The sequence below is a fragment of the Uranotaenia lowii genome, chromosome 1 (assembly GCF_029784155.1).
Source record: "Uranotaenia lowii strain MFRU-FL chromosome 1, ASM2978415v1, whole genome shotgun sequence".
NCBI lineage: Eukaryota > Metazoa > Arthropoda > Insecta > Diptera > Culicidae > Uranotaenia > Uranotaenia lowii.
Window position 1 is genome coordinate 104,384,940 of NC_073691.1, and position 27,307 is coordinate 104,412,246.

Below are 27,307 nucleotides of genomic sequence, written 5' to 3' on the forward strand. Positions count from 1 at the left end.
ATGGCCCAAGACGGTGTGAAAAGTGAACATTTACTAGCAGAGGAACCAGCGCTGATTGCTAAAGTCAGCTATCCTGCATTCGATCCAGACGACATCGAAACTTGGTTCTTGTGTCTGGAAGCCGCGTTTAGCGTGAATTGTGTCAGGAGCGACAGGAACAAATTTCACACCGTGATTGTTGCTCTTGGGCCCCGATGTAAATTTGTGCATACCACAATTGCACAATGCACCGAATCTGCGAACAACGACAAATACGAAACACTGAAATCCGCCGTGATTTCGCATTTCCGCCTCTCTGATAACCAGCGACTAACGAGTTTGCTTTCCGGAATGATTTTAGGTGACCAGAAGCCGAGCGTTCTTCTTTCGGAAATGCGCCGCCTGGGTGATGACGGGTGTTCGGACAACGTTCTTTCCAACTTGTGGCTCCGTGCACTGCCAGTCACAGTGCGTTCCATCATCGCAGCGATGCCAACCGCCTCATTGGACGAACAAGCGAAAGTGGCCGACAAGATTTTGGAAGTCCCGAGGAGTGATCCGCCATCCGTTCACTCCGTCGAACCGTCCGCATTGGAACAACGCATCGAGGCACTTTCTCGCCGACTCGATCAGGTGCTTGGTGGAAAATCCCGCAGCCGTGAGCGACCGACGTACCGAGATCAAACCCGATCTTCAAACCGTCGCTCACAAACGCCATCCCGATCAACAAGCTCCCGCCGATGGATATGTTGGTTCCACTACCGACATGGTGCCCAGGCTCAGAAGTGCGAGAAGCAGAGAGGAGACAACGCCAACGTGCCGTGCATATTCTACGACGGCAAGTTGAATGTGTACACCCGGCCAGCAAAAAATTAATTTCCGTGCAATCACCTGATTGTACGCAATCATCCGAAGCCTCCTTCGAACCAGCACAAGCCGATGTAACCAGCATCGAACTCAACAAGGACATCTTGCGTATCCACGTGCACGATCAGCAATCAGCACAACAGTTTCAAATCGACACTGGTGCTGATATTTCCGTGCTACCACCGACACCACGAGAACAGCTTCACCCTTCACCTTCTCATCGCCTCTACGCGGCAAATGGCAGCCCCATACAAACTTATGGCACCAAGCGGTTGCAATTGGACATCGGACTCCGCCGACCATTTGTGTGGATTTTCACTATCGCCGATGTGAAATCCCCGATCATTGGAGCTGATTTTTTGAAGCACTTTGATCTTCTGGTGGATCTGAAACGCAACAAGCTGATTGACAACCTCACCAACCTGCAAGTGAACAACATCAACGCTGCCTCCGAGCCAACGATAACCACATTTGATGTGAACTCACCCTTCTCAGACATCCTGAAGGAATTCCAAGACATCACCATCCTGAACATGAACCATCACCCGACCAAGTCGAACACCGTCCATCAGATCATTACGACAGGCCAACCAGTTTTTTGTCGCCCCCGTCGGTTGCCACCAGACAAGCTGAAGGAAGCCAAAGAGGAATTCCGTTTCCTCATGGAGCAGGGAATATGCCAACCATCGAAAAGTTCCTGGGCCAGTCCTCTTCACATGGTACGGAAATCCAATGGCAAATGGAGACCGTGTGGTGACTATCGGAATCTCAACGCCATCACCGTTCCCGATCGTTACCCAGTGCCACATATACAGGACTTTTCCAACATCCTCTATGGGAAATGCATTTTCTCATGCATTGATCTGCAACGTGCCTACCATCAAATTCCTGTAGCAACGGAAGATGTACCAAAGACCGCAATTACGACCCCGTTTGGCCTTTTCGAGTTCAAATTCATGACATTTGGATTGCGTAACGCCGGTCAAACTCTCCAGAGGCACCTCCATCAGATTCTGGGCCACCTGGAATATGTTTTCCCGTACGTCGACGACTTATGCATCGGCTCCGCCAGCATCGAAGAGCATAAACAGCATCTGCGTCAAGTATTCCAGATCCTGAGGGAAAACAACCTGACCATCAACGCCAGCAAATGCCAAATCGGGAAATCTGAGGTGAAATTCCTGGGTCATCTCATCACTCCCGAGGGCATCAAACCAAACCCGAGCAAGGTCGAAGCTGTGCTAAATTTTCCTCAACCTCCCTGTCAGGAACGTTTGCTCAATCGGGCCGATTGCAAAACAGACATGGCGGTACTCGAATTCTAGCGGTTAGAATTCGGTCGGTTATCGGCTCGATTTCCATCCGCCTGCTCGATTGCTCGAAAACAGACGATATTTATCGCAGTGCTGCATGAACAAAACGAAACACAGGCAGTTTTCAATCGCAGCAATATGGGTGCGTGTTTCGTTTTGGTGCGTGATTGTTGTGAATTGTGTTGTGAAATTTGGTCGCAGTTCTGTTTCTGCCGTTTCCGCTGTTTCTTTTCAGAAATGCTTTTAGCGGTATGTAGAAGAAGCCATTGTCCGGCGATAATTTAATAAAAAGCGAGGTATGTTTGATTGATTGAATTCTAAATAATCAAGTTTTATTTATATCATTTTCTAACCCTTAGTTGTCCCCATAGAAAACATCCCGAATAGAAAAACATTATGAAAACACCATGAATTTCATTTTCACGCAACCATGAATTTTATGGTTGAAACTATGCGAATCATGGTACATGAAACCATGAATGGACTTTAAAATTCATATTTTTAAACAGTGAAATTTATGGTTCTAGCAAAATTTACCATGAAAAAAGGGGGTTGTTAAGCAACTTAGGGCATCCGCAGCAATTGCGAGCAAAGTGAAAATGCTCACGAGTTTAATCACTTCCATACCGCACCGGGGGTTAATATGAAGGTGAGCAAAATAGGGCCGATGCCGTCGGGACCGACAAAATCACCAAATTTGCTCACTAGAAAGGGGCGAGAGCAAACATGCACTGAAAAAATTCTACCGTTTTGAGCAGAATTAAACAAACGATGTCGCAGCGTGTAGATGTTTGTTGATATTTATTTTAAGAAAAAAATTGTATCAGCTTAAAATTGTGGATGGTTTTTCTTGTAATAACTGCAGTTAAATTCGCAATTTCGTTACATTTTTTCGGGGTTTTCCAGGAATTGAACGAGAAAGTGTAAATGCTGGTTCTGATGGTGAGTTATTTATTTTGTATTTTATACTGTTTTTGACTTTTTTTCTACCTATGAATTTTGATAACATTTTTTCCTTTCTCACTCAATTTCAGATAAACAAACTTGAAGCATCGTAATTTGTGACCAAAAATGGTCACTCGGAGTTTCTCGGAGTAATAATAATCGAGACCAGTGCGCTGTGCAGGATTTTTGTATCCAACCGGCCGATATGGGTGGCATTCCAGTACTGTCCCTACCGATTCGGCTTTCGGAACGAGGTCCAATAAGTTTGCAACTAATGGGACCCAGTTTTTCGGAGCAGCAATTATTTCAATCAGCACGTTGGATAGAAAAAGAAGTTGAAGATTTTTTAGAAAAGTATGATTTTAATATAAATATAATGCTGTGTGGCTGTGTGGCAGCGGCCTAAAGAATACTGCCACTGGGATACTGGTCCATGTCGTACGAGGCGACTTATCCAGTACTTCCCAGATACGTTCACCTCATATTTCTGTCTATTGGAAATCAATGAGGCTGTATCTGGGCGGGAGAGAAAATAGGTCAAGGTCAACTATTGCATGCAGAGTTCAGAAGTTTTTCAAGTTTAAAACATTGGAAGTAAATGTTTTGAATCTGCATCAGTTTTAAATTCTTGCTAGTATTTTTTTTAACCTTAGTACGTATTTTCTCTCGAGAAGGGTATGCCAATAGTGCATATGTAGTACATGCATTTGCACAAGCTGTATTCTTCTATATTTTCTTGTTTTACCAATTTGGAATATGATTTTTCATCTAACTAATCTCTCTGCTCTCCTAGTAACTCTGTTCAATAAACTCTTCACAAGTGTTCAAATGTGAATCGCAAACGCATCGCTTACGGTTCCATTGCTTTTGGCTATCTGTTAATATTAACCGATTTGGAATCATTGAAGAATATGATCTAAATTACATCAGTTATATCTGTTACGTCAAGCGCAAAATTAGTGCATTTTCCTTATAATGGACAAGTATTCAGTCCCTTCTATCTTTGGATTGCTAACAGAATTTTGTGGAGGTAAATGTCCGTTCATATAAAGATATTTTATTAAAATTGCGTCATGGTTATTCAATCATTGAAGCCGTACAAATATCGTTTTCGTGGAAAAAATTTTCAAAAAAATATTTTTTTTTTTTTTAGGTTGCTAAAAGGTTTCAATATTCCCTATTACATCAAGATTTTGATCAAAACTTGTATCGCATGTCGACAGTCATATCTGTTTCACCTAATATATGTCACTTCTCTTGTATTGACACATGTTCTCTTAGCTTTAGAATGGTTATAGTGTTAAGAAGAGTCAAAGCTCCTTAAGTATCGTACTCTGATATTTCGTATCATACGTCAATCCTGGTTCTGGAATCCACTGCTATAGCTTCGTGCAGTGATAATATCGCTAGTTTCAAATTTGGCGTCACAGAAGCTCATTGTAGTCGTCTAACCAGAGCGCTAACTGGTCAGTTAAATAAAAATATATAAAATCAAGACTTTGTGCTCTGAATCTCCTGTATGGTTAAGCTATGATTCAGAGGTACTATTGTACCTATATTTACCTTCCACTTAGTGTGTACAGGTCCCTCTTTTGCCCGACTTCATTTTTTTTTTTTAATGTATGTCAGAATTTAACAAAGAAAGCTAAAAAAGTCCTAATTTCCAATATAATGATTAAAAAAAAGCTTAATTGCTATCCCTATGTGGATAGGCTAAATGCCAACTTTGCCATTATGAAATCGTTTATTTGCCCTCATTGTAGCATCCTGGTTAGAACATTTTCTGATCATTGTAAATTCAAATCTCCTGAATTTTGTAGTTGTGAATCAATAATGTGTGATTCATTTGCCTGTTTTTCGTTTGCTAGAAAGCTTTTATGTACTCTCGCATATCCTGCTATAAGTGTATCTAATTCTAAGAATTTAAACTAAAATAACAATCTGTCATTTTTCACCCAATGTGGTTATAAGCTTCAATGCTTCAAAATCCCTACGTGGATCGGCTTTATGCCCTAAATATTTATTTATTTTCTAATCCTTTTATGGTTTTTAGGTTTCTCAGGTATATGATGAAATCTGTAAAAAAAAGGCTAGGCACAATTTTCCCGTTTGTTTGGATAACGTGCCGCTATCAAGCCTACCCCTTTTCTGATACCTGATACTGATACCTATGAATTTTGATAACATTTTTTCCTTTCTCACTCAATTTCAGATAAACAAACTTGAAGCATCGTAATTTGTGACCAAAAATGGTCACTCGGAGTTTCTCGGAGTAATAATAATCGAGACCAGTGCGCTGTGCAGGATTTTTGTATCCAACCAGCCGATATGGGTGGCATTCCAGTACTGTCCCTACCGATTCGGCTTTCGGAACGAGGTCCAATAAGTTTGCAACTAATGGGACCCAGTTTTTCGGAGCAGCAATTATTTCAATCAGCACGTTGGATAGAAAAAGAAGTTGAAGATTTTTTAGAAAAGTATGATTTTAATATAAATATAATAAACAAATAAAGTTGAATTTTAGTTGAATTGTTTGGTTTGTTAAATTTTGTTTTTCGGGTCCATTTGTTAGGAAATATAAGTGCCCGGCGTTTTGAAAGCAAAATCGAGCTTAATTTGAAAATATATTCTTTTTTTTTTTGTTAATTCTTTATTTGAAACGGCTCATACCTTTAGGCTTTAAGGAGCCAAACTCTTTTTGTTTTTTTTTTACAATAGTTTGCTTTTTTTAAAGAAAAGAAAATAGATAGAGAAATATGAAAATAAAAAGAATTATAGACGAAGATCAATAGCTTTAAGGAAAAGATATATTTCGAACATGTAGTCCAAGTCTATCACTGCCAGCACATCTCTCACTGGAACATAGGGTGGTTTTCCTCGGGCCCGAAGGGAGTCTATGAAATTCGTTCTAGCGACAAGATGGACCTCGCACGACCAAACAATATGCTCGATGTCGTGGTAACCTTGGCCGCAACTACACAAATTGCTGCCAGCAATATCAAAACGATAGAGTACCGCGTCTAAGGAACAATGATTGGACATGAGACGGGAAAATATACGAATAAAATCCCGACTCAGGTCCAATCTATTAAACCATGGTTTAAGGCTTACCCTTGGGATAATCGAGTGCAGCCACCGACCATCCTCATCCTCGTCCCATTTGCGTTGCCAGTTGACAAGAGAGTTTCTTCGAACTAAAAAGTAAAATTCGTTGAAGGCGATTTCACGCTGATACGTGTCGCCTTCCATCGCCCCCACCTTTGCCAGAGAGTCTGCCTTCTCATTACCCTCTATCGAGCAATGAGAGGGAACCCAAACAAAGGTGATGGTAAAGCGACGTTTTGATAAAGCACTCAAACTATCCCGTATCTTCTCGAAGAAGTATGGCGAGTGCTTTCCCGGTTTTATTGAGTGGATTGCTTGAACAGAACTCAGACTATCCGTTACAATAAAGTAGTGCCCGACTGGCTTTGAAGCGATACTGTCCAAAGCCCAATGAATTGCTGCTAACTCTGCTATATACACAGAGCATGGTGACTCGAGGCTGTAAGAGGCGCTAGATATTTCGTTGAACACTCCAAATCCTGTTGATTCCTCTATAAGTGATCCATCAGTAAAGTACAATTTATCAGCATCGACGTGTCTATATTTAGCTTCGAAAATTCTTGGAATCAGAAGTGGAAGATGCGGATCCGGGATTCCACGAATTTCCTGCTGCATAGACAAATCAAACTGGACAGAAGAATTATCGTAGTCTGGGCTACAAACACGAGCAGGAGAATACGAAGAAGGGTTTACCTGCATTGACATGAGGACATGGTATATAGACATAAATCTTGTATGAAAATTTTGCTCAAGTAACCTTTCAAAATTTACGATCACCAATGGGTTCATGACCTCACACCTAATGAGGAACCGAAGTGACAGTAGATTGAATCGATCTTTCAAAGGGAGTATTCCTGCCAAAACTTCAAGACTCATGTTGTGCGTAGAGGGCATACAGCCCAAAGCGATGCGAAGACAACGGTATTGGATACGCTCGAGTTTTATGAGGTGAGTTTTGGCAGCCGACTGGAAACAGAAGCTACCATATTCCATAACTGAGAGGATAGTTGTTCGATACAATTTTAAAAGATCTTCTGGATGGGCTCCCCACCAGGTGCCAGTGATTGATCGGAGAAAATTGATTCTCTGTTGGCATTTTCCTTTCAAATACTCAATGTGTGCTCTCCAGGTACATTTGGAATCAAACCAAACCCCAAGATACTTAAAACACCTCGATTGAGTGATCGTCCTGCCAAGAAGTTGGAGCTGTGGTTGAGCTGGTCTATGCTTTTTAGAGAAAACCACCAACTCCGTTTTCTCTGGAGAGAACTCGATTCCAAGCCCCAAAGCCCAGGATGACAATCTGTTTAAAGTATCTTGTAAAGGTCTGTGCAGATGTGACTCAGTATTACCTGTTACAGATACTACGCCATCATCTGCAAGTTGTCTTAGAGTGCAGCCTTCAGAGAGACAACTGTCGATGTCACTTACGTAAAAGTTGTACAAAAGTGGGCTTAAACATGAACCCTGCGGGAGACCCATGTAGAAGGTTCTTCTAATTGCAATATCTCCGTGAGCAAAGTTCAGATGTTTCTCACAAAGTAAGCTGTATAAGATGTTGTTCAATAGAGGAGGCAGACCCCGGGAGTGCAACTTGTCTGACAAAACCTCTATCGACACTGCATCAAAAGCTCCCTTTATGTCTAGAAACACTGAAGCCATTTGCTCACGTTTTGCGTACGCCATTTGTATCTCTGAAGACAGCAAAGCAAGACAATCGTTTGTCCCTTTGCCCCTTCGAAACCCAAATTGAGTATCTGAAAGGAGACCATTTGCTTCTACCCATTTATCCAAACGAAACAAAATCATTTTCTCCATCAATTTGCGTATACAAGACAACATCGCAATAGGACGGTACGAATTCGCATCGGATGCTGGTTTTCCGGGCTTTTGGATAGCGATAACTTTCACTTGTCGCCACTCTTGGGGAACAATGTTGTTCTCCAAGAATTGATTAAATAAATTTAACAAGCGAAATTTTGCGGTGTCCGGAAGGTTTTTCAACAAGTTGAATTTGATTTGATCAATTCCCGGAGCTGAATTGTTACAAGAGAGGAGCGCAAGTGAAAATTCGACCATCGAAAAGCTGGAATCCAGACCACACCTATCAGAAGGCACGTTCCGGATTATTTTTTGCACAGGTGTAGAATCTGGACAGACTTTCCGTGCGAAGTTGGATATCCATCTATGTGTATATTCTTCACTTTCATTTGTAGATGATCGATTACGCATGCTTCGTGCAACTTTCCATAAGGTACTCAAGGATGTTTCCCTTGATAAACCACCCACAAAATTTCTCCAATACGCCTTTTTCTTCCCTTTGATCAATTTTTTGAACTGATTTTCAAGGGAAACGTATGATTCAAAAAGGACGAGGGTTCCATGTTTTCGAAAATCTTTGAATGCTTTTGATTTGTCCTTATAAAGCTTGGAACACTGCTGGTCCCACCATGGATTTGGGGGCCTTCGAAGAACAGGTGAATCTGGGATGGGTTTTGTTTGGGCGCAAAGTGCACTTTCATGGATCAAACGTGAAAGGAAGTGATACTCTTCCAAAGGAGGTAAAACATTCATAGAATCAATGGCATCTGTTATTTCGTCCGAGTACTTTTTCCAGTCGATGTGTCTTGTAAGGTCATATGCCATATTTGTTGAATTTGAAGTGCTGGCCCCATTGGTGATTGTAATTTTGATTGGCAAGTGATCACTACCATTGGGATCAGGGATTACCTTCCACTGGCAATCCAATGATAGTGAGTTTGAGCAGAGTGAGAGGTCAATTGCACTTGGTCTTGCAGGAGGTTTAGGAACCCGTGTTTTTTCACCCGTGTTCAAAATTGTTAAATTGAAACTGTCACAAATGTCATAAATAAGAGTAGAACGACAATCGTCAGTTTGTTCTCCCCAGACAGTTCCATGTGAATTGAAATCACCCAGGATCAACCTTGGCTCAGGAAGCACTGAGCACAGGTCCTCTAGGTGATTTCGATCCACTGCAACTCTATGAGGCCAGTACAAACTGACAACGCATAAGTCCTTACCTCTTATAGTTGTATGACATGCAACAGCTTCAATTCCTCCTGATAAAGGGAGGTGGATTCTATAGAAGGAGTGGCGCTTATTGATCCCCAAAAGCACCCCTCCATAAGAATCGTTGCGATCCAGACGGATAATGTTAAAATCGTGGAAGGAGATGTTTGACTCAGAAGAAAGCCATGTTTCAGAAAGGGCAAAAATATCGCAACTAGTTTCATGAAGAAGAAATTTGAACGGATCCAGTTTAGGGATAATACTACGACAATTCCACTGTAACACAGTGATATCTCCGACCTCTCGGCGTAAATTAGCCATCGAGAGAGATAAACACTGAAATGAGGGGCCAAGTTTGCATCAATTGCTTCAAAAATGTCTTTAATACAGGAAGCATTGTTGTTACAATGCTTCTGATGGATTCAGAAACGTTGAAAAACGAAAACATTCCATTTAGAATGTCAGCCAACTTAAACAATCCCGGCTGGGAAGTGGATTCTGACAAAGCTGCATTTTTCATGGGGGCCTTTGAGGTCCCTGCTGGAGTTGAACTATTTTGTGGTGAAAATATCGTGCGGAATCCAGGAGGATTTTGTTTTTGTTGTTCTGCAGCATTCGGCTTTTTAGGGACACTGATTGGAGGGCGTCTTGGGAGTTGTTTTAGCACGTTTCCGGGAGTTCGCAACGAAAACAAAAGGGTTCTCCTCGTCAGTCGCCTCTTCGTTGTCAACTGGCAACACAGAAAAGATGTTACTCGAATGAGGTTGGGCCAGTGGAGAAGCGCTCTTTAAGATAGAGGCATAAGAACGTCTCGATCGTTCTTTTAAAGAGCGCTTCTGTTTATCCCAGCAACTCTTGAATGCCTCGCACGAAGAGATTTCATGGGGTGAGCCCCCGCAATAGACACATTTCTGCTCTATTGCTGAGCATGCTCCAGCCCCATGATTCTCCCCGCATTGGGGACAGCGTGGCTTATTGGAACAGTGCGACGCTGTGTGCCCCAACTTGATGCAATTTTGACAATGCATGGGTCGAGGCACGAAGAGTCGCACGGGAAGCCTTAAAACTCCGTCAATCAAGACGTAGTGAGGGAGGGCGGTACCCGCGAAGGTCACACGAAATGAAGCTGAAGGCGAATACTTTGTAACTCCATTTACGACGTTGGCAGTATTGAGTTGACGGCAATCCACGATTTCGACAGAAGTCGAATCGAGGCTCTTGAACTTACCAACGCCGTTGGATTTAACGTATTTCGCATCCAGACTCATTTCTGTGATCACGCCCTCAATCTCTACGTCTCGAGACGGGATGTAAACGTGATACTCTAAATTCAGAAAATTGCTGGCTACAATCTCATTAGCAGCTTTCGAGTTACCCACAACAACGCGCAGCTTGTTTGCACGCAATTTTGTAACACTGGTTACAGAGGTCCACCTCGCCAGATCTTTGGTGATCTGTACCACATTGAGAGGCTTGCCGTTCTTTTTGGGCCGGATAAAAACCACCCAAGATCCAGAAGAAGATGAACCTTCCGGATATTTTCGGAGCCGGGTTGTTCTACTCTCAACTGATGATGAGGAATTACTGTCCGTCTGAGAAATGTGAGCATTTGAGGGACCAGCAGCATCTGGATCCTCCAGATGCTCCTCATTCTCGTAGGTCATATTCTCATCATTATCAGTTGAGGGGTTTAACCCCCCGCCTTCGTTCATATTTCTGCACGGGGACACGAATGCCTTCCGTGTTAGAAATATGAACGAAGCAATCAATTATCGAAATAATAAAAAGGGAAATGAAGATAGAATAAGTAAAGGGAAAAAGAATAAAAAAAAAACTCACAATTGTTTTTTTGTAACTTTGCTTCAAACTTTTTTTCTGAGTGTCCGTTGATTGTCTCGAACACGTGGTCCTCCGTTGGAAAAAGATGGCGTCTTCAATCGGGGATCACGATCAACCAAACGACGAATCGACCTGCAGCTCTGCAACTCGGTCCCGTAATCAAACTTGAACTCTCCAAGTCTTCACTCCGACGGTAGAAAAATCTGGATTCTTGGGTGAACGCTATCTGATGATGGTTATTGCCGTATATGGAGATGGCAAAAACTTGCAGTTGCGAAGCAATTTGGTGATGGCCAATTTTTGCCAATTATTGTTGCACACGAGTCTCGGCAATTGACGACCGAGCAGGAAAATCACTCCGGGCGAACAAAACTGCACTTTCGCGATAGCACTCCGACTTGGTAAAACCAAACTTCGACACTGCGGTGTGGAAACGCATCCGAACGGGTCGAGCGATTGGAACAGAATGAAAATATATTCTTATCTGAACTTATTTTATTCAATCAAGTCGTCCTACAATTCAATAAGTTTTTAATCACAATCCAGCAAACGGGTGACACGGAATTGGAAACACCGTAAGGAAAACTCAACGCTTTACAACCACCACCGGTTGAAAGCGGTGTCCTTTTTTTTTTTTAAAAAAAACGAACACAAACACATACAGGATCTCAATGAAACATGATGTTTCCTCGAAGAGATTCCTTTTTACTTAACTCTAAGCGTACATTTTTCGAGGATATGATGGCTAGCATCTTCCAAATGCTAAAACCACCAACCCACCGAAAGTGTACTATGTATGCCGTGACCGGGATTCGATCTCATACCCCCTGGCTTAGAAGACTTGAAGGCTATCTTCTACGCCACGGGCGGCGGCTGCACTATCTGCACTACGGATAAACTGCAACATATCGGCGGAGCTTGAGCCATCTTCTTGCCGACCCTGGAAATAAGTTTTTGCAAAGTTATCCTACAAATTAATCAATATATAAAAAAAAGTATACTTACACAGCTGAGCCATCATTTTCATTTCCGAATCCGGTCTGCTTGATTTCGGATTTAGTACGGATTAGCTGATTCCGACCGCGAAAATAACAGCCACAACCTCCGAAAGAAAGTGACGTTTATGGAGCGAGAAAAATTTTCGCTACACGGAAAAATGTAAATGAGTAAATTTACCAATTTTCGCGTGGTTTGGATTTTTATTTCACCATCAAGTACACTGTAACAATAAAAATCACAAGAATATCACTGTGATACCGTACAGTGTTCGTGTTTCTGACATATTTGGCACCATGAAATATTTTGAATAAACGATATACTTCACGGTGACTTTAAAAATCATGGTAATTTCATCATAAAAATTGGTTGATAAATATTTTGAAATTATTATGAAGTTTATTGTTAAATTCAAAATCATTGTTTTGTCATATTTATACCACGATCTTGGCTATTCGGGATCGAACCATGCAAACAAAGCTTCCAAAGAAATGTCCACACTGTACAGGCTCTGGTGGAATGCTATCCCGGACATCGTATCCGGATCCGGATCCCGGACACGCTCTAAGGTGGGTGGCTTCCCTTGGATTACTTTTAATCAGTTTTCGGTGTGATCCTTCAAAAGGGAAGCAATGTCACAATTATTTACTATGTACTTATTAAAATGATCTTTTTCATGATTGAAATTTTAATTCTTGTGGATCAATTCAAGAAACAAATTTCGAAAATGTTTGATTGATTGAGTTCTAAATAATCAAGTTTTATCAAAATAATTTTCTAACCCGTTATCGTCCCCATAGAAAACATCGATCCATCGAATTCCAAGGAAATTTCCACACGGTACGGTATCCAGATCCGGATCCCAGGCACGCTCAGAGGTGGTGGCTTCACTTGGATTACTTTTCATCAATTTTCGGTGTTACACTTCAAAAGGAAAGCAAGGTGAGTACCGTTGTCACAATTATTTACTATTTACTTATTAAACTGATCTTTTTCAAGATTTAAATTTTAATTCTTGTGAATCCAATCTATAAACACAAAAAAATATTGATAATTACGTGTAACTGAAAGTTGTTGCCTTTAAAACAATTCAACAAGTAATGGAAACAAAATCGTTTTGATTTAGCACTACCTATCAGACAGAAAACACTATCTCTTCATTTAAGTCAGCTTTCTCTTTAGAATAATTTTTTAGAGAGTAATTGAATAGTACAGACTAGAACTAATTAATTCACTTGTTACTATCGAATTGTATTTCCTTGACCCTAACTATGATTTTATATCGATGGGCTGACGTTAAATCAATAAAGCACAATTACAATATTAAATAAAAAATGATTTGATTTTACAACAAATGTCCTGTAACAAAAAGGAGCATGACATTTGTCGTAGTTTTACCGTTCAAAACAAATTACAGCGTAAAAATTACAGGTTCAATAATTATTTTCAAGTTTTCAATCCCACTTCATCAATTTCCTGTTCTGTTTATAAGTACACAGAAAAAAAATCTGAATCCTAAACAGCACTGAAATAGAAAACCTTTATTATTACATGACGTGGAACGCGATTTATTAATGTAAATTTACAAAATAAAAAAAGTTGAATCCTTAACAACACTGAATTCTAATGACACGAACATAATTTGACACGGAACACGATTATTTGATGTAAATCTACATCACATATGATGTAAATAAAAAGAAGCATCACATATGACGGAATTTTCAATGCGAATTCAATATTACACGTCTCAAAAATTTTACATGTCTTTCATATTTTACACGTCTGTTGAAGTTTATAGACGTGTAATATTCAACTTGCACTGAAAATTCCATTATATGTGATGCATTTTTTTCGTTACATCATATGTGATGTAATATTACAACATTTTCGGGTCACACAAAATTCTTAATAGCACTGAATTAGAAATTTCTTAAAATTACACGACATGGTGTTGCATTTAAATTTATCACTATTTCATCAGTCTCAAATTGATACGTTTTAAGCGTTTGGCAACAATAACTCATCCAAAAACCCAACCCCATATTAAGCAGCGTTAGCGTGTACAAGGTATAAACGCAAAAACACATGAAGAATACTGAGCGTGCAGAAAATAAATTAGCAAAACGGAGCGTGCAGAAAAATGTGTAAAAAATACGGAGCGTGCAGAACCGCCGAAACGTCAAGTCAGTTTCCGGTGAAAAAACGAGACGGTCGGTCGCCACATTTATAGCGTGGTAGTGCGCGTGATTCCGGATTGTGGTGCCAAGAAAAGCTGTGCCAGAGCCGTTCCCAGCACATCCGGAGGTAGGTAGGACCACTAATCATCCTCTTGCGGTTCGGCATTAACAAAAATGCGAATTAATTGCAGCACACACGAAGAGAGAGTGCCATTTACCGAGAGTGCATTTTACCGACGTGCACCGAGTCAGGCGAAACAAAAGGAAAGCCAAGGTAAAATTCGCCACCAGCAAGCCATTCCACACATCTAAATTATTAATAAATCACCCATAGGGTACCCAGCGCCGAGAAATCTATTCGCAAGGAAGTCGGGTGTGGAGGAAAAAAGCTTTCCTTTCCAAAAGGGTCGCAAAAGGTAAATTGGCCAATCATCAGGAAAAAGAGGCTGGCGACTAATACGGGCTTTTGCGAAGGCGGCCCTTTTTTCCCCAATTTCCTTCTAGGAAGCTCCTCGCCGCATCTAAGGCGCTACAGCCGAAAGCCACTGCCGAAGTAAAGGGCCTCTGACCGCCGCAACAGCCACCGAAGCTCCTTGCCGCATCCGTGGCGTAACCTCCGGGAATCGCCGCCGAAGTAAAGGGCCTCTGACCGCCGCCACAGCCACCGAAGCTCCTTGCCGCATCCGTGGCGTAACCTCCGGGAATCGCCGCCGAAGAAAAGGGCCTCTGACCGCCGAAGCAGCCACCGAAGCCCATTGCCGCATCCGTGGCGTAACCTCCGGGAATCGCCGCCGAAGAAAAGGGCCTCTGACCGCCGAAGCAGCCACCGAAGCCCATTGCCGCATCCGTGGCGTAACCTCCGGGAATCGCCGCCGAAGAAAAGGGCCTCTGACCGCCGAAGCAGCCACCGAAGCCCATTGCCGCATCCGTGGCGTAACCTCCGGGAATCGCCGCCGAAGAAAAGGGCTTCTGACCGCCGAAGCAGCCACCGAAGCTCCTTGCCGCATCTGTGGCGTGACCACAGCCGGAGCAAGGGTCCTCAGACCGCCGCAGCAGGCGATCATCGGGCGCAGCAGCCGCCGAGATTCCTCGCCGCATCTGTGGCGTGACCACAGCCGGAGCAAGGGTCCTCAGACCGCCGCAGCAGGCGATCATCGGGCGCAGCAGCCACCGAGATTCCTCGCCGCATCTGTGGCGTGACCACAGCCGGAGCAAGGGTCCTCTGACCGCCGCAGCAAGGCGATTATCGGGTGCAGCAGCCGCCGAAGTTCCTCGCCGCACCTGTGGCGTGACCGCAGCCGAAGCAAAAGTCTCTGACCGCCGCAGCAGGCGATCATCGGGCGCAGCAGCCGCCGAAGTTCCTCGCCGCACCTGTGGCGTGACCGCAGCCGAAGCAAAAGCCTCTGACCGCCGCAGCAGGCGATCATCGGGCGCAGCAGCCGTCGAGATTCCTCGCCGCATCTGTGGCGTGGCCACCGCCGAAGCAAAAAGCCTCTGACCGCCGCCGCAGGCGATCATCGGGCGCAGCAGCCGCCGAGATTCCTCGCCGCATCTGTGGCGTGACCACCGCCGAAGCAAAAAGCCTCTGACCGCCGCCGCAGGCGATCATCGGGCGCAGCAGCCGCCGAAGTTCCTCGCCGCTCCTGTGGCGTGACCACAGCCGATGCAAGGATCCTTTGACCGCCGCAGCAAGGCGATTATCGGGTGCAGCAGCCGCCAAAGTTCCTCGCCGCATCCGCGGCGTTACAGCTGGAAGCCACCGCCGAAGCAAAGGGCCTCTGACCGCCACAGCAGGCGATCATCGGGTGCAGCATCCACAGCAAATTTCGTCGCCGCATCAGAGGCGAGAGACATCGGAAGTCCAGGCCGAGGAGGAAGCATGTTGCAACCTTGTGAAACGAGTGAGTACACGCTATTTCGGGGATAATGGGGGGTTTGAGTTTTCTAATGTTGCCCAATACACGTAAAGTTTACCTCAGCTTGATTTTTTTGATTGTGGCACCGACCACGGAAAGCCTCCATTACAAATGGCGCCCAACTAAATCGAACCTTATGATTTAGTTTGATAAATTTCAATATCATTAGTAATTGCAATGATATGAGTATGATTTTTGAACAGTTTATTAGTTAAAGGAACTGTTATGCTTATTTTGTTTATTATCGCTCGAATTATTCAATCGTATCAATTTTGTAATCTGTAAGTCCACTTATTGTTAAATTATCTGGTTTTTTGGATCCAAATAAATAATCATGAACAAACTAATTGAATTGTATCATCTTAATGATGAGGAGATGGAATATGAATTGGCCTTGCGCCATGTTACAAATCTAGCCCCATGCTCTAGAAGAGCTAGGGTGGTCAAGTTAAAAGCCCTTGTCCAAGAGGACACCCTTAGAGACACCATTTATGTTAATTCGGAACACGTAATGTCGCCGGAGTTGAACATCGAGGTCTGCCAGAGGGCAGTTGTTGAATTGAGGAATCAGGTCGATTTAGCTACCCAGAATAGAAACGCCGATCAAATGGCTTGCGCGAAATCGAGATTGCTTCATTACCGGCAAAGATTATCACTGATTCCAGTGGTCGCGAGTTTAGAGGAAACGCGTAGGGTCGTGTGTGAGCTTGTAGAGACGCTGCTAGCTCAGATAGAGTGCGTGAACAGTGCAGTCAATATGGTGCTAAGTGAAACAGAAAACACTAGCCTTTCAACTAGTGTCCCAACCATCCAGGCAGAGAACAGTAGCAGTAGGGATGCCTGCGATGCGTTGACGATTCCACCGAGGCCACAAGCAGCCGGAAATGATGAAGGAGCACGAGCACGGATGCAAGAAGCGGATGTCGAGCCGTCTTCTCTTCCATTCCAAGGAGGCAGACAAGGACAGAGGGACTCGGAGGAAGTAATCATCCGGAGGTCGGGTAGTTCGGCTGGTCTGGCTGCTGTGAACGTTCTGGACGAACTGCGGTTCGACATTCAACAACGACAAAGGAGGCAGCAGCAGTTGAACGACAGCTTTACAAACCGAAGTGGTAGCAACTACGACAGGCGGATGCAGAAGGCGATTCACAATTGGCCTTTCAAGTTCCGAGGCGAAAAGGACACCACGTCCCTCAACATTTTCTTGGACCGGGTGGAGACGTTTGCCAGATCAGAGGGAATCGACGATTAGACACTTCTGGCTTCTATCAAGCACCTGTTGCTTGAAGACGCCCTCGACTGGTACTCAAGAGCACTTGCCCAACGTCGCCTGTATTCCTGGCAAGCATTCAAGCAAGAAATTCGACGGGAATTCCTGCCTAGCGGGTATGCTCAGATCCTGAGGTTGGAAGCCAGCTTCCGTTTTCAAGGTGCCAACGAAACGTTCGATAAGTTTTTCCGTGACATCTCTACACTATTCCGCTTCATCGATCCACCACTTACGGAAGAGGAGAAGTTGTTCATAGTCAAGAAAAATATGAACATGGACTATGCAACAATAGTAACGGCCGCTCAGCCAAAGACACTAATGGACCTGGTCAACGTCTGCAGCAACTTCGACGAAACAAGGCTATTGCTGAACCAGCAGCGCAGAATTCCAATTCCGCACAACCACTTACTAGAACCGAACTTCGCAACACCAGCAACAACAAGTCGGTCTCAGCAACACCAGCAGCAGCGTTTCGGGAGATTGCAAGCAGTGGAGGCGGACGAGCAGTTGTATGGAGCCACATCATACTCAGCACCATCGCATCGGCTTCCAATACAACAGCCACGCCTCAACAGAGTACATGCGGTGGAGAACGAGGCCCAGCAAGGTGCGGCTTCAACGTCAGCTATTCAAACTGAAGCAGATCCAGTGGATCCAGAAGATGCAAACGGTTTGCAAGGGGACTTCAACCAGCTGTACGAGCAAGTTTGTGCCATGAAGCTTCAACTGGAGCGCAGATCGAATCGTTTCAATACAGGACCACAGCAGCAACACTCTCAACAACGACCGGAACAGCGTCAGCAACTGCCTACAACTTCGGCAGGTCAGAACAATTTGGTGAATCGGCAAGGCAGTCAAGCGGAGAACTATCGAATACAACATCAGTTGCAACAGCAAGCTAAATGGGCGCCGCGGCAGCAGCTTCAACAACAGCAGCAGCCTCAACAGCAGCAGCTTCAACAACAGCAGCCTCAACGGCAATTCCAACAGCATTATCAACCACAGCTCCAGAACCAGCAGCTTCAGCAAGCAGGCAGCAACATGTACGATCTAGATCCTGTTCAGCATACAGCGTACCGCCCAGCGCTTTGCTGGAACTGCGATGAGGAGGGGCATAGGTTTCCGGATTGCACGAAGGCACAGGCAATTCTCTTTTGCTACAGATGCGGTCGAAAAGGTTACACGTTACGCAGCTGTCTTGTTTGTAACAGCGAAGCGGAAAACGCCGCAGCGAGGAGGTGGTAGATGGAGGGCCAGATTCTTCGCAACACAGCTATCAACCTTCAATACCTCCCGACTTACTAGACATCAACTCTATCATTATCAATCCCGGACATGACAATCGTCCACACGCCGTTTTGGACGTTCTTGGAAAGAAAGTTACAGCTTTGTTGGACAGTGGTGCAAACTGTTCTTTGTTAGGTGGCAGTAAAGCACAGATTGTAGAAGAGCTTGGACTACGAAAAGAAGCACTGAGCGGTGGGATCAAGACAGCGGACGGAACGCCACACCAGATCAATCACTTCACACGTCTGCCAATATCGTACAACAACCGAAGCGAAATTTTGCCGGTTCTACTCGTGCCTAGCCTGCCAGATTGCGCTATCATGGGCATGAACTTCTGGCAAACGTTTGGCGTCAAGGCAGTGTGCTTCTCGATAATGAGCAGTGAAATTGAACAAGATGCAGAACCTATGAAGGCGCTTTCACCAGAACAGCAAAAGCGACTAGACCAAGTGGTACACATATTTCCGAAGGCAGAAGATGGTAAACTAGGTAGGACGCAGATCTACGAACATCAAATCGACGTCGGGAATGCGCCACCAAGGAAACAACGGTACTACCCAATGTCGCAGTACGTCCTAGCGGAAGTTAATAAAGAAGTCGACCGAATGCTATCCCTAGACGTGATCGAAGAAGCAGTGTTCTCACCGTGGAACAATCCACTGGTAGCGGTGAAGAAGAAAGATGGCAGATACCGGGTATGTTTAGACGCAAGACACCTGAACTCAATCATGGTGAACGAAGGTTATCCGATACCGCAGATCTCCGCAATCATCAATAACCTCGGAGGATGCTCGTACATATCTTCAATTGACTTGAAGGATGCCTTCTGGCAAATGCCGCTCCAACAAAAGTCACGACCCTTAACAGCATTCACGGTACCATCCCGTGGTCACTACCAATTTAAGGTTGTTCCTTTTGGCATCTGTACGGCAAGTCAAGGACTCGCAAGACTAATGACACATCTTTTCGCGGACATGGAGCCATTCGTCTTTCATTATTTGGACGACATTATTATCTGCTCCAAAACGTTTGACGAACACGTAGCAGTTCTTCAGGAAGTGGCAACCAGACTACGTCAGGCGAATCTCACCATTTCTCCGGAAAAATCCAAGTTCTGTCGCCAACGCATAAAATATTTGGGCTACGTTCTCAGTGAAGGAGGATGGAGGGTCGACGAGGAAAAGGTGGAGAGCATCGTCAAATTTCCAGTTCCAAATACACGAAAGGAGGTTCAAAGATTCCTAGGCTTATGCGGATGGTATCGACGCTTCATTCCGGAGTTTTCACGAATTGCTGCACCAATCACGGAACTCACGAAAGCCAAGATCAAATTTCGATGGACAACAGCAGCAGAAGAAGCTTTTCTCAAACTCAAGTCAGCTCTAGTCACCGCGCCAGTACTTGCGATGCCGGACTATACAAAACCGTTCTCAATAGCATGCGACGCTAGCGATGTCGCGATTGGTGCTGTATTGACGCAGGACATCGAGGGAGAAGAACACCCGATCAGTTATTTTTCCCAGAAGCTATCTTCGTCGGAGCGAAAATACACAGTTACAGAAAAAGAGTGCTTAGCAGTTATTCGTGCGATAGAAAAGTTTCGTGGGTATATAGAAGGGGTACGTTTCGTCGTCTACTGTGACCATTCCGCCCTCAGCTACCTGAAAACTTTAAAGAACCCCACAGCTTTGATGAGCAGATGGCTTTTGAGACTCAACGCGTTCGACTTCGAAATCAGGTACCGGAAGGGCAGCTGCAACACCGTACCAGATGCGCTATCCAGAGTAGTCTGTTCGCTAGTGTTTTCAATATCCGAGGAGAATGATCCATGGTACAAGAACATCGTCAAGCAGGTGGAAAGGAAAGGCGATAAATATCCCGATTTCCGTATCGCGAACAACGAGCTCTACAAAAATTGTCATTGTAAGGATGAGGCTGGTTTAATCACGCATCGATGGAAGAAAGTTGTTCCGGAAAACCACCGAGCAGAACTCATTCGTCGATATCACGACGCACCATCAGCAGCGCATCTAGGATTCCAGAAGACGTGGCACAAACTACAGCAGCACTATTACTGGCCGAAGATGCAGGACAACGTCGCCCGTTACGTCAAAGCATGCACTACGTGCAAGGCTAGTAAAGCGCCCAATATAAGAATGATGCCGCAGATGGGGAAGCTCAAGCCAGCAAAGGTACCGTGGGAGTTAATATCCATTGACTTCGTCGGGCCGCTCACCAGATCTAAGAAGGGCAACACAGCTCTTCTGGTCATCGTCGATTGGATCACCAAATACGTCATTGCTCACCCGATGCGAGCAGCCGATTCAACCAAGATGGTCGAGTTTCTCGAGGAAAAGGTATTCCTGAAGTTCTCCAGGCCAAGGATTATATTATCAGATAACGGCAAGCAGTTCGAGTCGCAGGTGTTTCGAGCGCTGCTAAGCCGTCACAACATCATCCATATGAAGACCGCTTTTTACGCACCGCAGGTCAACAACGCCGAGCGAGTGAACAGAGTTCTAATCACTTGTGTTCGATCGTTGTTGGAAGAAGATCATCGAGAGTGGGACAAGAACCTGGCCGCCATCACCGCAGCCATCAACAGTGCGAAGCACGAATCAACCGGAGTCAGCCCGCACTTCGCCAACTTCGGAAGGGAACTTCTGTTGCACACGGACCTCTACACTCTGCAGGACTTAAACGTGTCGGACGATCCAAAGGTCGCGCAGGAGATGCGGCTATCCACGATCAACAGGATTCACAAATTCATCCAACAGCGGATCAAGAAGACCCACGAGAAGACAAAGAAGCGCTACGATCTACAAAAGCGGACTGTGTCCTTTCAACCGGGCGAGCTAGTATGGCGCCGCTCGTTTGTTCTTTCTTCGAAGGCGGACCATATCAACAAGAAACTGGACCCCAAATTTATTCCAGCTATCGTTAAAGAAAAGCTGGGAGCCAATCTCTACACTCTGGAGGATGTCGTCACCGGAAAGCGAGGTCGCTACCACGTGAAGGACATCAAACCAGACTAAAATATTCAAGCTATGTAAGCAACAACGCTGACCACAAGCTCACGCGGAGCACAAAATACGAAATGGAGAAGGCTGAAGGACCAACATCATCTTTGAAACCTCGCCCCCAACAACTCGGAGTAAATTATGCAGAACTCTTCCATTCGAACAACTCAATGAAGCACAGCTGATGCTAATTCGTCGCTAGGATACCGACGAACACAACGAAGTAGGCGTTTATGAAGGAGACAACGGCCTTGCGCGAGACCAGCGTCGGCTGAAAGGACTCTGAGAACTCTGCCAGGAAGTTCGTCAGAACTTGGAGAGGGCTGGCAACCTTGCGTGGGATTGCCGCCACTCATTGTCCAGAATGCAATCCTGTCATCTTGAAGCAGCGTAGCAGCGCAGGGGATAGTAGCACTGGTGAGCCACCGTAGCCAGGCGCTACACACCATCGCAGAGAACCCATCCAGGTTCGGGATATTGGAATGTTCGGAAAGTCAAGTACAGCAGCTCCAAACACCACGTCGCTGCAATTGAAAGGATTGTCAGGACATCAAGAAGAGGATTCAGCACCATAGAATACAGTTAAGCGAAGAAGTTGTGAGGAGTAGACATCATGACGGCCGCTACTACCATATCGACTCTCTCTCGCTAACTGTCAAAAGCCACACGCCCATAATCCAGCTATGACCGCTACCCAAGGTAGTCAACAAGAGCCTAACGAGGTCAAAACACGCCAGTCGTTACTACCACAAACAGGAGATCATCCACCAACCCCAAAAATCTCCGAATCAATACAAAAACCCTTCAGCTATGACCACAGCCAAAGCCTGTCAACCAAGCGCAACAGCGCAGGAAATACCGTTAGGCCGATCGGGAAAAATCGTGCATCTGGAAAACGCAGTGAGCAATATCTCTTATCTACCTCCTCGTGAGTACAGTAACAAGTCTAGCTATGTCCGCTACCCAAGGTTGCCAACAAAAGCATCGCCGATGCGAAAAACACGTTCATCGTCAGCACCACAACCATCTGCTTTGCTCGACGACTCCGGAAGAAGGGCCCGTCTGAGGGAGCTCATTCGCAGCAGCAGCAATATCCGATTTTGTCCCGCTAACACGAACCCTGCTTATTCAGCACAGTATCAACAGGACGAATCAGGACAACGCCCAGGGTAGCTTGAAAGAGGTTGCAAGATTCCTGCTGACTTTCTCCTAGTCCGGAGGACCATAGCTGACCAGGCTTCCCAGAAATAAGAAAACCGAACAAGTACATCCACAAGGACCTCCCGATTAAGACTACCCGATTAAGACCTCCCGATTAAGACTACCCGATAAAGACTACCCGATAAAGACTACCCGATCATGACTACCAGATCAAGACCATCTTCAATCAACCATGACAACTCCCGATTAAGACTTCCCGATCAAGACTATCTTCAACCAGCCATGTCAACTCCCGATTAAGACTTCCCGATCAAGAACATCTTCAACCAACCATGTCAACTTCCGATTACGACTTCCCGATCTAGACGAAATTATCAAAAGCTATCTACCAACTTTGTCAAGACCACAAGCTATGAGAACACCATCTACCACGGTCCACACCCCAAAATACGCGCAGCGGAACCACAAATTACCCTCGCCTGAAATGGTGTCGACAGTTCAACTGTCCGATTCAGACTTGACCACAAATCACCAACCTCATAGAATGATACATAATGGATCATGCACAGTTGTCAAGGGAGTTGCCAAGGAAACATCAAAAGGAACGCGATCTGGAGGCGCGGTATAACCTCTATTCCGGGCCCTTGGTAATTAAGAGGATTAAATCCCTCTTTTCCTTAGACTTCTGTTGCTCTTAGTATAAACCAGTTAAGTTCCCACCTAAATTTCGTTTGTTAAGTTCTATTTGTAAGATCTAGGTTATTATCTCTATCAATAACCATTTGATTTTGGATTTTTGTATGCTGCTGAGGTGGATGTTATTAAGTGGATTGTTTTAAGGATTCGAAGGAGTTTCTTTCTGCCAGATATACTGGTAATTATCGACACATTTGCCATAACTCGTTGGCTTTGATTTTGTTATAGATTTTGCCAAGACTCGTTGGCGTAGAGATCTAGTTTACTGATTCGTCTTTAGTTTTGAAGATACTCACCACTGCAGGGTGAATACAAGTGCGAGGTTTTCTCGACACAGCCGTCGATTTTCAATATCTCCTTCGAACTCCTAGTGGCGTGATTATGAATTTTTCATGGATCCTCATCGCGATCCATGAAAAATTCTACCAAAGCAGCAATGTTGTGTTGCATTTAAATTTATCACTATTTCATCAGTCTCAAATTGATACGTTTTAAGCGTTTGGCAACAATAACTCATCCAAAAACCCAACCCCATATTAAGCAGCGTTAGCGTGTACAAGGTATAAACGCAAAAACACATGAAGAATACTGAGCGTGCAGAAAATAAATTAGCAAAACGGAGCGTGCAGAAAAATGTGTAAAAAATACGGAGCGTGCAGAACCGCCGAAACGTCAAGTCAGTTTCCGGTGAAAAAACGAGACGGTCGGTCGCCACATTTATAGCGTGGTAGTGCGCGTGATTCCGGATTGTGGTGCCAAGAAAAGCTGTGCCAGAGCCGTTCCCAGCACATCCGGAGGTAGGTAGGACCACTAATCATCCTCTTGCGGTTCGGCATTAACAAAAATGCGAATTAATTGCAGCACACACGAAGAGAGAGTGCCATTTACCGAGAGTGCATTTTACCGACGTGCACCGAGTCAGGCGAAACAAAAGGAAAGCCAAGGTAAAATTCGCCACCAGCAAGCCATTCCACACATCTAAATTATTAATAAATCACCCATAGGGTACCCAGCGCCGAGAAATCTATTCGCAAGGAAGTCGGGTGTGGAGGAAAAAAGCTTTCCTTTCCAAAAGGGTCGCAAAAGGTAAATTGGCCAATCATCAGGAAAAAGAGGCTGGCGACTAATACGGGCTTTTGCGAAGGCGGCCCTTTTTTCCCCAATTTCCTTCTAGGAAGCTCCTCGCCGCATCTAAGGCGCTACAGCCGAAAGCCACTGCCGAAGTAAAGGGCCTCTGACCGCCGCAACAGCCACCGAAGCTCCTTGCCGCATCCGTGGCGTAACCTCCGGGAATCGCCGCCGAAGTAAAGGGCCTCTGACCGCCGCCACAGCCACCGAAGCTCCTTGCCGCATCCGTGGCGTAACCTCCGGGAATCGCCGCCGAAGAAAAGGGCCTCTGACCGCCGAAGCAGCCACCGAAGCCCATTGCCGCATCCGTGGCGTAACCTCCGGGAATCGCCGCCGAAGAAAAGGGCCTCTGACCGCCGAAGCAGCCACCGAAGCCCATTGCCGCATCCGTGGCGTAACCTCCGGGAATCGCCGCCGAAGAAAAGGGCCTCTGACCGCCGAAGCAGCCACCGAAGCCCATTGCCGCATCCGTGGCGTAACCTCCGGGAATCGCCGCCGAAGAAAAGGGCTTCTGACCGCCGAAGCAGCCACCGAAGCTCCTTGCCGCATCTGTGGCGTGACCACAGCCGGAGCAAGGGTCCTCAGACCGCCGCAGCAGGCGATCATCGGGCGCAGCAGCCGCCGAGATTCCTCGCCGCATCTGTGGCGTGACCACAGCCGGAGCAAGGGTCCTCAGACCGCCGCAGCAGGCGATCATCGGGCGCAGCAGCCACCGAGATTCCTCGCCGCATCTGTGGCGTGACCACAGCCGGAGCAAGGGTCCTCTGACCGCCGCAGCAAGGCGATTATCGGGTGCAGCAGCCGCCGAAGTTCCTCGCCGCACCTGTGGCGTGACCGCAGCCGAAGCAAAAGTCTCTGACCGCCGCAGCAGGCGATCATCGGGCGCAGCAGCCGCCGAAGTTCCTCGCCGCACCTGTGGCGTGACCGCAGCCGAAGCAAAAGCCTCTGACCGCCGCAGCAGGCGATCATCGGGCGCAGCAGCCGTCGAGATTCCTCGCCGCATCTGTGGCGTGGCCACCGCCGAAGCAAAAAGCCTCTGACCGCCGCCGCAGGCGATCATCGGGCGCAGCAGCCGCCGAGATTCCTCGCCGCATCTGTGGCGTGACCACCGCCGAAGCAAAAAGCCTCTGACCGCCGCCGCAGGCGATCATCGGGCGCAGCAGCCGCCGAAGTTCCTCGCCGCTCCTGTGGCGTGACCACAGCCGAAGCAAGGATCCTTTGACCGCCGCAGCAAGGCGATTATCGGGTGCAGCAGCCGCCAAAGTTCCTCGCCGCATCCGCGGCGTTACAGCTGGAAGCCACCGCCGAAGCAAAGGGCCTCTGACCGCCACAGCAGGCGATCATCGGGTGCAGCATCCACAGCAAATTTCGTCGCCGCATCAGAGGCGAGAGACATCGGAAGTCCAGGCCGAGGAGGAAGCATGTTGCAACCTTGTGAAACGAGTGAGTACACGCTATTAATGGGGGATAATGGGGGGTTTGAGTTTTCTAATGTTGCCCAATACACGTAAAGTTTACCTCAGCTTGATTTTTTTGATTGTGGCACCGACCACGGAAAGCCTCCATTACAATGGAATGTTATACACTCAGGCAAATTCTTATTATTATTTGCATAAGATACGTCTTATGAACCACTTTTTAGAGTGTAAAATTGATTTTCATAAGAGTCTTATGAAATTCTTCCAGTTTTCATAAGAATATCTTATGCAAAATAGGAGTACCGGCATTGTGGAAACAAAATAAACACATTCATTCATTCCATCAGTTTTCATCGTCTAACGAAGCACTCCTGGTGCAGCTTTTAATTTTCTAAAGTGAAATTAAATTGTATTTTTTTTAATGGTAAGTTTTTCTTGTAGTCGTTAAATTTATTTGCAAACTAAAATATATTTTCTGGCTTACTTTTCAGCATGCTGACCGGCAACAAAGGTCAAAGATCCGGATGTGACAAATTGGAACTTAATTGTGTGTGACTTAATTGGAACCGGGTGTTGATGTGCTGCTGATGGTGACCATTCATGAAATTATTCCACACAAATTTGCGAAAGAATAAAATGAAAATATCAAATATTTTGAATTTTTATTATTATACATGAAATTTCCCGTTTCCATAAGACCATCTTATGAAAAGCGGAAACTTCTCATTGAAGTAGGTGTTCATCTCAGAATTCATTCGCTTCATAAGACAATCTTATGAATTTCATTGATTTTTCTTATGGCGCCAGTTTATAAGAGAATCTTATGGCATGCTTAAGAGTATTTTTCTGAGTGTAGGACATTGAATTTGAATTTAATTAATATTACAATACACTGAACGCGATGATGTCATGTAAAAATACAGACTGTCGAAAACAGGCACACACAAATGTCAACAAAGTGTTGCGTCAAGTCGTGCCCAACAGTATTTTATTGAAGAAGGTTTTCCGCGATTAAGTTGATCAATCTTGCTGGTTCCTGGAGATCTTCGAGAGGCAGGAATGGGAACAGGACCATACAGAAAAATGTTAACAAACTGTTAGGTCAAGTCGTGCACCGAAGTATTTTGTCTAAGCATTTTCCTCGCGCGTGAGTAAGC

General features: G+C 45.3%; 4 protein-coding genes and 1 long non-coding RNA gene across 5 annotated transcripts; 3 read left to right on the forward strand and 2 right to left on the reverse strand.

Annotated features, from left to right (window-relative positions):
• Positions 1 to 1,806, forward strand: LOC129737724 (uncharacterized). Its single transcript, XM_055728883.1, has 3 exons — positions 1 to 817; positions 895 to 1,646; positions 1,741 to 1,806. The coding sequence occupies exons 1-3, from the start codon at positions 1 to 3 to the stop codon at positions 1,804 to 1,806; spliced, it is 1,635 nt and encodes a 544-aa protein (XP_055584858.1).
• Positions 1,807 to 1,823: 17 nt separating this feature from the next.
• On the forward strand, positions 1,824 to 5,681 carry LOC129752383 (uncharacterized). Its single transcript, XR_008738864.1, has 3 exons — positions 1,824 to 3,101; positions 3,194 to 3,458; positions 5,317 to 5,681. It is a non-coding gene; the product is annotated as an uncharacterized LOC129752383 (long non-coding RNA).
• Positions 5,682 to 14,707: 9,026 nt separating this feature from the next.
• LOC129737725 (uncharacterized) lies at positions 14,708 to 15,772 on the reverse strand. The gene has a single exon (XM_055728884.1). It carries the CDS (start codon positions 15,770 to 15,772, stop codon positions 14,708 to 14,710), a length of 1,065 nt encoding a protein of 354 aa, XP_055584859.1.
• A 732-nt stretch (positions 15,773 to 16,504) lies between these two features.
• Positions 16,505 to 21,762, forward strand: LOC129737726 (uncharacterized). The gene is made up of 3 exons (XM_055728885.1): positions 16,505 to 17,383; positions 17,444 to 18,277; positions 18,652 to 21,762. The coding sequence occupies exons 1-3, from the start codon at positions 16,505 to 16,507 to the stop codon at positions 21,760 to 21,762; spliced, it is 4,824 nt and encodes a 1,607-aa protein (XP_055584860.1).
• Positions 21,763 to 24,727: 2,965 nt separating this feature from the next.
• LOC129737728 (uncharacterized) lies at positions 24,728 to 25,792 on the reverse strand. The gene has a single exon (XM_055728886.1). It carries the CDS (start codon positions 25,790 to 25,792, stop codon positions 24,728 to 24,730), a length of 1,065 nt encoding a protein of 354 aa, XP_055584861.1.
• Between the last annotated feature and the right edge of the window lie 1,515 nt (positions 25,793 to 27,307).